General features: G+C 67.4%; 4 protein-coding genes across 5 annotated transcripts; 1 reads left to right on the top strand and 3 right to left on the bottom strand.

Moving 5' to 3' along the window:
- Positions 1 to 203: 203 nt before the first annotated feature.
- On the bottom strand, positions 204 to 2,446 carry RAB24 (RAB24, member RAS oncogene family). The gene is made up of 8 exons (XM_074155744.1): positions 2,290 to 2,446; positions 2,133 to 2,201; positions 1,941 to 2,019; positions 1,785 to 1,852; positions 1,569 to 1,668; positions 1,295 to 1,345; positions 1,126 to 1,188; positions 204 to 649 (listed from the first exon to the last, which is right to left on the bottom strand). Exons 1-8 carry the CDS (start codon positions 2,404 to 2,406, stop codon positions 585 to 587), a joined length of 612 nt encoding a protein of 203 aa, XP_074011845.1. The 5' UTR covers positions 2,407 to 2,446; the 3' UTR covers positions 204 to 584.
- Positions 2,447 to 2,477: 31 nt separating this feature from the next.
- Positions 2,478 to 4,539, top strand: PRELID1 (PRELI domain containing 1). 2 transcript variants are annotated; one of them, XM_074155743.1, is made up of 5 exons: positions 2,478 to 2,494; positions 3,040 to 3,265; positions 3,343 to 3,456; positions 3,729 to 3,807; positions 4,249 to 4,539. In XM_074155743.1, exons 2-5 carry the CDS (start codon positions 3,131 to 3,133, stop codon positions 4,383 to 4,385), a joined length of 465 nt encoding a protein of 154 aa, XP_074011844.1. In that variant the 5' UTR covers positions 2,478 to 2,494; positions 3,040 to 3,130; the 3' UTR covers positions 4,386 to 4,539. The 2 variants fall into 2 exon arrangements, with proteins under 2 accessions (XP_074011844.1, XP_074011843.1); XM_074155742.1 differs by lacking the exon at positions 2,478 to 2,494 and adding an exon at positions 2,536 to 2,708.
- A 93-nt stretch (positions 4,540 to 4,632) lies between these two features.
- Positions 4,633 to 6,027, bottom strand: MXD3 (MAX dimerization protein 3). The gene is made up of 5 exons (XM_074156398.1): positions 5,879 to 6,027; positions 5,767 to 5,796; positions 5,561 to 5,675; positions 5,292 to 5,448; positions 4,633 to 5,215 (listed from the first exon to the last, which is right to left on the bottom strand). Exons 1-5 carry the CDS (start codon positions 6,025 to 6,027, stop codon positions 5,106 to 5,108), a joined length of 561 nt encoding a protein of 186 aa, XP_074012499.1. The 3' UTR covers positions 4,633 to 5,105.
- A 930-nt stretch (positions 6,028 to 6,957) lies between these two features.
- Positions 6,958 to 10,528, bottom strand: LOC141470194 (lateral signaling target protein 2 homolog). The gene is made up of 13 exons (XM_074156121.1): positions 10,487 to 10,528; positions 9,633 to 9,773; positions 9,419 to 9,556; positions 9,051 to 9,253; positions 8,877 to 8,966; positions 8,683 to 8,772; positions 8,459 to 8,560; positions 8,134 to 8,376; positions 7,901 to 8,022; positions 7,712 to 7,825; positions 7,480 to 7,578; positions 7,168 to 7,280; positions 6,958 to 7,083 (listed from the first exon to the last, which is right to left on the bottom strand). The coding sequence occupies exons 1-13, from the start codon at positions 10,526 to 10,528 to the stop codon at positions 6,958 to 6,960; spliced, it is 1,623 nt and encodes a 540-aa protein (XP_074012222.1).
- Between the last annotated feature and the right edge of the window lie 1,746 nt (positions 10,529 to 12,274).

Here is a 12,274-nt window from a genome sequence, read left to right as displayed (position 1 = left end):
CTTATAAAGAAAAGAGGGTTGCCCTGCCCAGGTGCTCCCAGAACATGTACTGTAATTCTTTGTATATAGAAGAAAAATTACTGTAAAGTAAAGTTTAACTTTACTCTCGATGTCCTCTTGTGGTTTGTCTTGCCAAGTTGGGGGGGGGGGGAGCACAAGGGGGTGGGAGCAGGGATGGGAGACCCCTGACAGCGGCGCAGGCGGGGGGGACAGCTCAGACCACAATGCGTTTTTATTTACATTGTACACCTCGAGAGAAGACGCTTAAATAAATCTGCAAAGAATCGGGCAGCGTCTCCGCGAGAGAATAAGTTAACGGCCGCCGCTGGGCCACACGAGTGACTCGGGGAAGCAGCTCCCGCAAAATGCCGTCTGGCAGGGAGAGAGGGTCCCCAGGGGTGACAGCCCGTGGCTCCCGGCACTGCACGGCAGCCTCTGCCGCTCCGCACGCCGGAGGAGAGCAGTCCGCATGGCCCGTTGCGGAAGGGCCCGTACAGCTAAAACACAGCAGGTAAAAAACCGGAGGAGCCCGGTGCGTGCCGGCTGCCCCGTCGGCAGCCACGGTTCCCTTTTGGCAGGAGGTCTCAGTGGTGGCAGCAGCTGTAGAAGTAGGCACCGCTCCTCTGGCCCAGGTCGACACCCTTCTCCTCTGGAAGAGAGGGGGGGCAGCAGGCTGCCGGCACGGCCGCACCATGATGCCATGTGGGAGCCCAGAAGCTGCCGGTCCCAGGCCTGGGCCCTGGCGAGTCCCCCGGGGAAAGGGGGCTGGTGTCCCCGCAGAGAAGCAGCGGGGCTCATGGCCATGGCACGGCCCAGGGCTGGAGGCACAGATGGGCTAAGCAGGCCTGGACAGGCCAGGTGCAGAGCAAGGCTCCTGGCTGCCCAGTTGCCAAAGGCCACTCGTGGCCCAGTTGGGCCGATGTGCTGAGCCTGGCCCGAGTGGGGACAAGGATGCTGTGACAGGACCCAAGCTCCGCAGGACAACCCCCTGGCACAGAGCTCCATCGACACCTCCCCCGTGCTCGTCCTCCGCACCCTCCATGGGGGGGCTCATGCACACACACACACACACCCCCCCCGGCTCGGCAGAGGGTGCTGGGGGAGGGAGGGCTCCTGCCCGCTCACCTGTCATCACCTGGAAGGCGCTGAAGTGGACGTAGTCCTCGGCCACCTTCTGGAACAGTTCATCTGGGGACATGAGAGCGGGCAGGGTGGGCATGGGCAGACCCACCGCCGGGCAGAGCCACCCCCCCCCAGCAGGGGCACGGCCGGTGGCAAGGGGGCTACTACTCACCCACGCTCTGGCCCGTCTTACTGGAGGTCTCGAAGAGGTCAGCCTTGATCTCTGAAACCACAGCCCCCGGTTTGCGCCTGCGGGACTCTGCTCCCCCGGCGTCACCCCTTGGGACGGCTGGTGACAGCGGGCTGGCGGGACTCCCGTCCCCACTGGCCCCGAGTCAGAACATGCTGTGACCGGGGGAGGTCCCTGGCAGAGCCGGTGCCTCACCGGGCAGGGAGCGTCCCGTCCCCCTCCCCCCGCCCCCCGCTTTCCCCGGAGCTGCCCGTACCCTCGGCGTAGTCCTGCACGTCGTGGAAGTCCACCCCCCGCTTCCTCCGGTCCTCCTCCAGCAGGTCGCTCTTAGTGCCGCACAGGTAGATCCGGCAGCCCTGCGGCGGGCAGAGCGGCGGGAGGGACGCGCCCGGCTCCCGGTCCCCTCCGGTAAGGCTCCGCATCCCTCCTACCCCCGGGTCCGTCCGTCCGTCCCGTCCCCCCCGCCCCATACCTCCTCGCAGTTCTGCAGCTCGTTCACCCAGAACTTGGCTCGCTGGAAACTGCTGCTGTCGGTGAGATCTGGGGGAGAACGGTCAGGGCCTGACACCCCCCTCCCCTCCTCCCGCCGGTACCGGCACCGGCGGCTCCTTCCCCTTCCCGCCCTTACCGTAGCAGACGATGGCGGCCCGTGCCCCGCGGTAATAGATGCGGCTCATGGCTTCGTAGCGCTCCGAGCCGGCCGTGTCCTGCGGGCGGCAGCGAAGCGCTCAGCCGGTGCCGGGGGGGAGGGGTCCGTCCCGGGGGTCCCCGTCCCGGGAGGTGACACCGGGGGGGGCGATGTCACAGCCCCCGCGCTTACCCATATCCCCAGGGTCACCGTCTGCTCCCCCACGGACATCACCTTGGCCACGAAGGCGGCGCCGATCGTCTGGAAGAGAAGCAGGAGGAGCGGTGCGGACCGGCCCCGGGCGGGGGGAGGGGGGCGGCGAGGGGAGGCCCGGTGCCCGGTGACTCACGTTCTGGTAGGGCCCGGGCCGGAACCGGCGGTGGGCGCAGCGTTCCACCAGGCTGCTCTTGCCCACCCCCTCCTGCCCCAGCAGCACCACCTTGGCGTCCACCCGCCGCCCGCTCATCCTCCGCCGCCGCCGCCGCCGCCGCGGGGCGGGGCCGCTACCGAGCGGGGCGGGGCGGGCGCGGCGGAAGTGAGGTCACCGGAAGCACGTAAGGGCAGAAGGCGGAAGTGCGCGGCGGGGTGGGGCGGGCGGAAGGCCGCATGGCGGCCGCCCAGCAGGCGCGGGCCGGAGCGGGCGCGGCGGGGCGGGCCTGAGCGGCGGCGGTGCCCCATGGGGAAGTACTGCGCCAGCCTGGGCGTCCTCAAGGGGCCCTGGGACCAGGTTTTCGCCGCCTTCTGGCAGCGCTACCCCAACCCCTACAGGTGCGCCGGGGCCTCCCTCCTACTTCCCCCTCAGGGCTTCCCCTGGGGCCCGGCCCTGCCCCCTCCCCAAACAGGCCCCTCCGAGGGGCTCCCCGGGCCTCGTGTCCTTCACTCCGATCCCTTTCCCCGGGGTCCCACGGGGCCAGGGCCCTTCCCTCTCCACCAGAGTCTCCTGGGATGGCAGCCCCACACCATCAGCTTCCAGAGGGCTGCTGGTTCCCCATCTCCCTTAGTACCCCAGCCCCATTCCCCACCCCTGGGGACGGTATCCAGCTTCGGGGGTGTTGGCCGGGAGCAGGGCCTGATGTTTTCTCCCCCCTCTCCATTTTAGCAAACATGTCCTGACCGAAGACATTGTGCACCGGGAGGTGACGGCGGACCACAAGCTGCTCTCCCGGCGGCTCCTGACCAAGACCAACCGGATGCCCCGCTGGGCGGAGCGCTTCTTCCCGGCCAATGTCGCCCACTCCGTCTACATCCTGGAGGACTCTATCGTGGACCCCAAGAACCGAACCATGACCACATTCACCTGGAACATCAACCACGCACGTCTCATGGTAGGTGCCCACGGGTGGTTGTGCAGCTGTGTGGCAGGCACCAGGCAGCGCCCACAGCCAGGTTGTGCCTCGTGCAGGTGGTGGAGGAGCGCTGCGTGTACCAGGTGAACCCAGAGAACAGCAACTGGACCGAGGTCAAGCGGGAAGCCTGGGTCTCTTCCAGCCTGTTTGGCGTCTCCCGGGCCGTCCAGGTGAGTGCTGCACTGCTCCAGCAGCGATGCGTACCCCCTCCTTGGAGAGGCCTTAAAGCTGCTGCGTCCTCCTGCTCTACCCCTTCCCTGTCCTTTTTTTTCTCATCTTTTCCACTCATTCCCCCCTATTCTCTTGAGCTCTTGGGGGACTTGGAACCATCAACGCTGGTGGGCATGAGCCCACCAGATGTTTGGGACTGGTCAAGCTGGGACAAAGCCCATGGGGCTGTGTGTGACCAGGGAGCTGGGCTTCACTGACTCTTCCCTTGCAGGAATTCGGTCTGGCCAGGTTCAAAAGCAACGTGACCAAGAGCACTAAGGGATTTGAATATGTGCTAGCGAGAATGCAAGGTGAGCACGCAAGGGCAGGCTGGGGCTGACCAGGATGGGTCTCTTGGAGTTACAGGTCACACTGGGAACGCGCCAGTCCACAGGCAGGTCGTGGCTTGAACTAATGTGACTGTGAAATCCTCGTCCCTTGCCTTTGCCCCCATGTCTTGGCATGGCCAGCTTTTCTGGAGCGGGGCAGTCAGGCAGCACTTACAGGGCTGGGCAGGGGTGGAGTGCAGGCAGGATGGGGATATAAAACTGCAGCAGTCACGTGCCTGCAGTTCCCCATCCCGACGTGCCCTGACGCATGCCAGGCAGGAGCGCCAGGCTCAGCTTCCCCCTGCATGGGGAAATCACTGAGGTGACGGGGCTGGGGCTGGTCTAACTTGCATCAGCTGGCACTCCTGCACCGGGGCAGGGCAGGGGCTGGCTGGGGCTGAGTTAACAGCTTCCATCTTACAGGAGAAGCTCCGTCCAAAACACTGGTGGAGACAGCGAAGGAAGCAACCGAGAAAGCCAAGGAGACAGCTCTGGCTGCTACGGAGAAAGCCAAGGATTTGGCAAGCAAGGCAGCCACCAAGAAGAAGCAGTACGTGTGAGGGGCCGGGCACAGGCGGGCGCTGGCTGCACCAGAACAGATAGGAGCCTCCTTAGATTTTATATTTTTAAACAAACTGTACAAGTCTGACAATCAGCTGCTGTTAGACCCTTTCTGAGATGTAATTATCATTAAAGAATCTACTCCCACCTCTGATTTGGCCTGGGCAGGCCTGGCTAGAACAGACCCAAGCGCTGCCCTCCTCTCCGGGGGTCTGGGCTCGCAGGCACGACACAGAGCGGGGTTTCACAAAGTGCCTTTACTAGAATAGTGTCGGGTATGTACAAGAGAGGGGGGCGGCTGCGGGGGTGGGAAGGCAGGTTACTTAATGCACTTCTTTCTCCTTCCTGGCTCTCCAGGGGCAGCAGAGCTCCCCTGTAGCCATGTCTGCTGGGAGTGGCTGCCCTGTGCCCATGGCAGGCAGCCCCCGGCCCCTAGCCTGCCCCGGGGGAGGCAGTAGTGTATCCCCGTGACAGCCGGGCCCTCTTCCAGCACCTCGTGCGGTGCAGAGCAGGTGCCGTGGCATCGTCCCAGCCCTGTGCGCCCAGCGCCACGGCCGGTACCACTCAGTGGCCTGGCAGCGGGTGGCCAAGCCGGACGCTTGCCTCCACCCGTGACCGCTTACCCAGGCGGCCATGATGAGGCCGGCGGAGGCTGCGTCTCCAGCAGCGGCAGGCAGGGAGGAGGCAGGCAGGCAGTGCAGGGAAGGCAGCGGGTGCCATCAGGACATGGGGCTGCAGGGGCTGGAGTAGCTGTGGTCCCTCCCAGTGCCAAAGCTGGGCAGCAGGTTCCCACCGAACACTGCGCCATCCACCTCTATCTCCGCATCCTCTGGGCACAGCGGGGGAGGCTGGGTCAGGCCCTGGCGGCCTCCCCTTCCCTGCCCACCCTCTCTCCCCTCACTCACCGGGTTCCGACAGCTGGGACGAGTCCAAGCTGTCAGCCCGCGCCCGTTCCCCGCCGGTGGGCGACAGCAGCAGCTCCAACCGCTGCTGCAGGCTCTGCTGCTGGTTCCGCAGCCGGTCCTTGGCCTTCCGCGCCCTCAGCTCCTGCTCCTCCAGCCTCTGCAGGGATCCGGCGAGCATGAGCAGGGCAGCAATGCCGCTCCTTGGGGCCCTCTGGCCAGGTCCCCGGCCGGAGGACCCCAAGCAGCAACAGGGCCGCCTCCCACCTCACCTGGATGTGGAGCCGGGCCCGGTGCAGGAGGCTCAGTGTGGTGGAACGAGCTGGCCCCGTGCCCACCGGCACCTGCTGCTTCAACCTCTCCAGGCAGCGCCGGAGCTGGGCTCTCCTGCAGCCGGGGGAAGGACGCACTGGTCAGCCCTGGGCCACGGCCACCCCCCCTACTCCCTGCCCTACCGCTTCCCCCCCATCCCCGGTACCTGTGCTTCTCCAGCGCGTTGTGCACCGACCTGCGGGAGAACCCACCCAGTGATCAGAAACGGTGCTACCGGCCGCCGCCATCCCCCCTCACCCCCCCACCCCGCCGCTCACCTGACGCTGCCGGCGGCCTGGCGGGACCGTGAGGCGTAGCCGTGCTCGGCCTCGGCCGGGTACCGGGCACCGGCGGCTCCTCGCTCCCGCCGCTCCAGGAACTCGGCCGCCTGCAGCAGCACCTGGATGCTGGTGGCCGCCGGCTCCATGGCGGGAGGGCGGGTGCGGAGCCGCTCGCTGATTGGCTGCTGGGCGCTGACGTCGGCGCGGCGGGGAAACAAATTCGGGCGGGAAAGCGTGTGCTTCAAATTTGAATCGGCGGGAGGGGACGCGCCCCCACGAACGGCAGGCCACGCCCACCCAGCGTTAGACCACGCCCCCGGCCCCGTTCGGCCACGCCTCCCCGAGGGGGGGGTGCCCACCGGAGCCGCGCCCACCGGAGCCACCCCCAGCCCACCCGCGGCGACCGCTGGCCCCAGCCCCTCGCCCCCCGCCCCCCCGCGTGTGCCCCGGCCGGCCCGGTCCGTCCCCCCCCCCTCCCCCCCCGAAACCGCCGCGTCCCAGCGCCATGGGGCCCATACAGGCGGGTTTATCTCTTTATTAAAATTCCTCGCGGGGGGGGGGGAAGGGCGGCACCGGGCGCCGCGGGCGAGGGCCAGCCCCCGGGCACGGCCCGGCACGGCCCCGGGGCACCCGCCGTCACGTGAGGGCTGTTTGCACCGTCTCAGGCCAGGCCCCGGGGGAGGGGGGGGAAGGGGGGAAGACTCTGCCCCGGGGGCCAACAGCAGCCAAAGTTCACCTGAAATAAAAAAAAAAAAAAAAAAAAAAAAAGCCCACAAAAAAAACCCACCACGAAGCACATTTCCAACCGGGGGGAGGGCGCACGGCGGCACAGGCACACCGGCAGCGGGGCTCGGCCACGGCACACCGGGTGAGACGGTCCTGCGCCCACCGACGTGGGGCACCAGCTGCCGCCGTGCACGAGGGGGTCCTGCTCCCGTGCGTGGCGGGGGTCCTGCCGCCGTCTGTGCCCACGTCGTGGGGCCGCGGAACTGCTCAGCAGCCCCGGAACGGCTGTTTGTGTGTCCCCCCCCGGGGCTGCGGCCTCCTAGGGATGCGGATCTGGCACTGGGGGTCTCTCACTGGCTCCGGGCGCCCTGGGGCGAGAGGTGGGCGGTGTAGCAGTGCGTGCAGACGCGCACGGGTTTCATCTGGCCATACTGTGGCAGCGCCGCGGCGTGCGGCGAGCAGCGGGCACAGAAGATCTGCCGGGAGAGGGCCAGAGCGGGGCTGAGCAGAGCCGAGTCCCCCGGGGGACCCCACGCGCCCCAGCCCGTCCCCGCTCCTACCTTCCCGCAGCTGCGGCAGTGATGCCGGCGGCGCAGCAGGGTGAAGGGTGAGCGGCAGGCAGAGCACTGGCTGCAGGTGCTGTCTGGAACCCACTCGGGCAGGCGGTGGGCACCTGCTGGGCAATAAGTGACAGTAAAAGCCATGGGGGTCCCCTCTACCCCAGCCCCAGGAACGTCTCCAGCCCCCTGGATGGACCTGGGTGTCCTATGGCTGCTCTACAGATCCAGCACAAGGCAGGACACAGCAACTGTCCCCGTATGCCTGGGCAGCTGGACCCCCCCAGAGCCATGGCACCCCGGGCAGCCCCTTACCTGCCCTCCGGAGCCCGGCAGCTTCTGTGGGGCTGGAGCACAGGGGACAGTCGGCCACGCGAGGAGCATCTGCTGCACACGGGTCACCATCTTCTTCCTCTGCAGGGACAAAGGCTGTGGTGGTCCAGCCAAACCTGGCTGTGTTGTCCCCGTGCCTGCAGCCTCGTCTCACCCATGAGGGACAATTTGCAGGGCAGAGCAACCGTCCCCCATGTCCCTGGGGGTTACTCACGGCTGGCACTTGGCTCCTCCAAGGGCTCTGTCTGCGAGGCGACGATCTTGAAGACCGTTTTCAAGATGCTCCGCAGGTCACTGGCAAAGTTGGTCTGGAGCTGATCAGCCACCCCTGTGTCAGGAGGGTGGAGGGTTAGGGTGCTGCGAGGGCCAGGGTGCTGTGGGGGGTGGCGAGGGAGTCACTCACCCGAGATGCAGACGAAGAGGGTGTGCAGCATGTCCTTGGTGCTGCTGTAGCGGGAGCGCAGCTCCCAGCAGTGGGCACCTGGGGAGGCATCGAGCCCTGAGCTGCTCCTGGGGGGCTGGGGGCTGCACGGGGGAGAAGTGATGGTTACCCCAGGGGTGGCACAAAAAGGCCCTGTCCCAGCAGGCAGAGATCTGCCATCCTGACCCCGCTCCCTCCATGCCACACACCCCCACCGCCAGTTGGTGCCCAGGTCATCCACAACGCCAGGGGGTCCCAGCCATGCCGTGCAGGTGGAGGGTGGTGGGGTGGCACAGGGGACCTCCAGGAGACCCCAGGGAGCAGGGGGATCTGCTCTGGGTACGGCTGCCCCCCAAGCTGGGGGGGTGGATGGACCGCAGGGATCCTCCGATTCAGCTGTGCACAGGCTCCTCTCCAGCAGGCAGAGCTCCTCCACCGACAGCACCCGCAGCAGGTCCCTGCAGTGAGGGGACAGTGTCAGCCCCATGTCACAGCCCCACGGCCCCAGCTGCCGGCACCCATTGCCCCTCTGCCATGTACCTGATCTTCTTCAGGAGGTTGTAGAAGGGGCTGAAGACCCGGGACATCTGCTCAGGGCTCTGTTCCAGGCTGAGGGGACCCTCGGGGTAGATGAGGAGGCCACTGCAAGGGGACAGAGCCCAGCTTACACGGGGGAGCTGCCCAGGACCCCAACTCCCTGAGGGGGGGAAGTGGCTGGTACAGGGTGGGGAGCACCCAGCCATACCCCAGGGGGCTGCACCCACCTGATAATGGCCAGGCGAGGGATGGTGAACATCAGCAGTGGTTCATAGCCATCAATCATCTCCTGGGTCAGGTAGCCCAGGCGCAGGGCTCTGTGGGGGATGACACCCTTACAGTGGGGCCGAGCCCTGAGACGCAGCCCTGTCCCCAGGGCTGGGTCCCTGCTGCCCCCCACCTGGCATGCAGCGCCCCTCACCTCCCCACTGTCTCGCAGAAGAGCACAATGATCTCCTGCTGCCTGTAGATCTCCTCAGGAGACTTCACTGCCACCAGTGAGGACACATAGCTGGAGAGACGGGGGGACTGTGAGGCTCCTTCAGCCCTGGCACATCCCCCCCCCCCAACCCAGTACCCCAACCCAGGCCCCCACCTCAGCTCGAACTCTGCAAAGAGGCGGTCAAACTGGATGAGCACGGTCCGGACGGGCTCTGGGTAGGAGCTGGGCTGGCTCAAGCTCTGCTCCCGCAGCACCGTCCGCACAAGCTCCAGGCTGCACAGAAGGTTCCTGGCCTTGGGCCGCAGCTGTGCCCCATCCGCCTCCTCCACCTCCAGGAAGGTCCCAGCCAGGAGACACTGCCAGGACCAGGGGCCATCAGGAGCCAGCGTGTGGGACAGCGCAGCCCCTACCCACGGGGTCAGCTCATGGTGGGGTGCGCCACCCCAGCTGGCACCCATCACCCCCCAGCCTGGGGGAGCCGGACTCCATCAGCCACCCTGGGGTGGCATCCCTGGGCTCACCTCGGCGGCAAACAGCATGTGGTTCCCCAGGTTGTCCACCAAGAGCTCCTCGGGGAACTTGACCAGGTAGTCGCGGCTGTGCCGCTGCGTGGGGATGCACTCCTCCATGATCCGCTCCAGGATGGCCAGCAGCTGAGCCTGGGGAGGGCAGGGACATCACCCACAGCCACTCAGGGGGACCGCGGTCACACTGGGGCCCAGGCTGTGCCCGTACCTGGCTGAGGTGGAGCTGGTTGAGGAGCACCAGGTACTGCTGTGGGTCCAGCTCGGCATCCAGCCCATTGATCTCGGCCACCACCCGTGTCACCCTCTCGTCGGCAAAGAAGAACTGGGAAAGCAGGCGGGGGTCGGAGCGCTGTGGGGAGAGGGGAGATGGTGGGACCACCACACGGCTCAGGGTGCTGGGCCAGGGGGACCCCAGATCTCCTGTGCCAACAGCCAGGCAGGGCAGGGGCTGCTGGGGTTGGCTCCCCTGCAGCTGATCCCCGGGGGCAGCCCCGGGTCCACGAACATCCACTCGGGCAGGTATGTGGGACCCCCACGGTGGCTCCGGCTCAGCCAAGCTGAGAGAGCAGGCGGAGAGGCAGGCGGCCCCCAGCCGAGCCTTCCCGGGGAGCGCCGTCGTCCCCACCCACCCGTGCCTCAGTTTCCCCAGGGGCAGAGCAGGATGAACAAGCTCGGCCGCATCCCGGCAGCGTGGGCACGGAGCCGTGCGCGGCTGTAAACACCGGCTCAGGTGAAAGGTCCGCGGGCAGCCCCCCGGGGGACGAGCGGGCAGCCCGGAGGGACGCTCCTCGCCCCATCTCTCCCCGAGACCCCCCCGAGGCCGGAGGGATGGAGGGGGCCGGGATCTCCTGGCCCCAGGAGCGGGCGCTGAGCTGCCCGGTCCCGCCCGCTGCTCGCCCGCACCCCCGCCGCACCTCTAGTCCCGGGACCGGGCACCGCTTCCCCCTCCCTCTCCTCCCCGGGGGGTCCCCACCGCTCCCCCCGGCGCCCGCTGCCGGTGGAGCCCCTGGTCGGCTCCGACGGGGCGAGGGGCGGCCCCGGCGCGACCCCCCCGGCTCTCACCTTGGGCCGGCGCAGCCAGCGGCGGAGGGCGGCGGGCAGCATGGCGCTCCCCGCAGCTCTGCCGCCGCCCGGCTCCCCGCGCCCGCCGCTCGCCGACGGGGCGGGTCGGCACCGGGCACCGCCCGGGGGCGGACCGGGGCGGTGTACGCCCAGCTCCGGCACCGGGACGACCTGGCGGACCGGCCCCCGCCCCGCCCGGTCCCGCGGCGGGCCCCGGGGCTTTCCCGCTGCCGGGTGGCGGGAGGCGGCCGCCGCTCGACGGACCGGTTCTCTGTGACGGGACGGCCGAGGGCGGGTCCCCCGTGGGACGAGCAAGGTGCCCGCGCCGGCTGCCCCGGCTCCCCCTCCCGGTGCCGCCCTCCGGTCTTGGTTCTTGACTCCAGCTCCTGACTGCAACCCCCAGGCTCCCTGTTCTCCCCTCCCGGTGCTGAGGCCTTCCCCTCCCAGTTCCCTGGCTCTTTCTTCCCAGTTCCCCTCTAACCTGCAACCCCCGAGGCACAACTTCCCAGGGACAGGGACACCCCAGAGATCCGACCCCGCAGCCCCCACGGGCATCCCCAGGATGGGGGGGACAGGATGGGAGGGAGGCACCCGCCTGCTCTCTGTTGCATGTGCTGTACAGGGCATGGGGTGCAGAGCAGGCTGTTGCAGTGGGAAAGGGGCAAAGCAGCCCCTCGGTGGAGCAGAAGGGGCTCAGTGGCCAAGGAGAGGTCCTAGGGGGTGCTCGGGGCACTGAGCCCAGCAAACCACCCTGGCTGTGCTGGAGGAGGTGGCTGCTCCTGCGTTGCGCCAGGCTTGGCACTGCTGGCCACAGGATGTGGGTGCCGATAATTCAGGTGGCTGAAAGCCTAATGGGATGGATTCACAGGTAAAAAATCCACCAACAACGATTAAATAAACATGGCGGCACCACCTCGGCTTGAGGAAGTCCCTGAGTCACAGCTGAGCTGGCTGGGTGCGGGGCTGGCCCAGGCACTGGGGCTCGGTGTGTCCCCACAGGCTCCAGCTCTGGTTTTGGCCAGGTAGCACGTCCTGCCTCCTGTGGCTGGGTGTCTCTGTGGCACAGGGAGCCTGGAGCCCTGCCTGTTCCACACCTCTGGACAGTGCTGCCATGTTTGGGGGCAGTGGGCACTGCACTGGGACAAGGGCAATCCTGCTTCAGCAGGGGAGTTGGACTAGATGATCTTTATGGTCCCTTCCAACTCTAAAAATTCAGTGAAATTCAGTGAAATTCAGTGAAAGGGCACAGGGGGGCAGGTCCCACAGCTCCAAGGATGCCGTGGTGCTGCATGTCCAGGAGGCACCCAGGGTACCTGGAGAGCACCACTACATGGTGATGGGGTACGAAGGTGCAGGAAATCCACATGCGCACCCCGGGGTCATGCAGGAAGGCCAGGGCAGCGTGCTGCACATCTGAAATGGCCTGGGGGTACCAGTGTGCCCGGACTGGGGTGCGGGGGAGCTGCAGACACGCATGTGGCTGTGTGTGTCTGGGACTGCGGACTCTGCTGGGATGGACCCCAGGGTACCCAGAGAGCTCTGTTACACGGGGACGGGGAGCAGAGGGGCTGCTGGAACCCACGCGTGCACTTTGGGGTACCGCACCCCCGGGAAGGCCTGTAGCGTGCTGTTCATCCTCAGTGGGGGTACCGCTGTGCCAGGGCTGGGGAGCGGTGTCGGGGGCTGGGACGCCCGTAAGGCACCGGCGCGCTTTAGGACCCGGGGGAGCCGCTGGTCGCGGCGCCGCCGCTACCTCCTCCCCGCCAGGTGGCGCTGTGGCGCGTAGCT

The sequence above is a fragment of the Numenius arquata genome, chromosome 11, assembly GCF_964106895.1.
Source record: "Numenius arquata chromosome 11, bNumArq3.hap1.1, whole genome shotgun sequence".
Lineage (NCBI taxonomy): Eukaryota > Metazoa > Chordata > Aves > Charadriiformes > Scolopacidae > Numenius > Numenius arquata.
The sequence above is the reverse complement of the archived record's forward strand: the minus strand, read 5'-3'. Positions and strand labels throughout refer to the sequence as shown.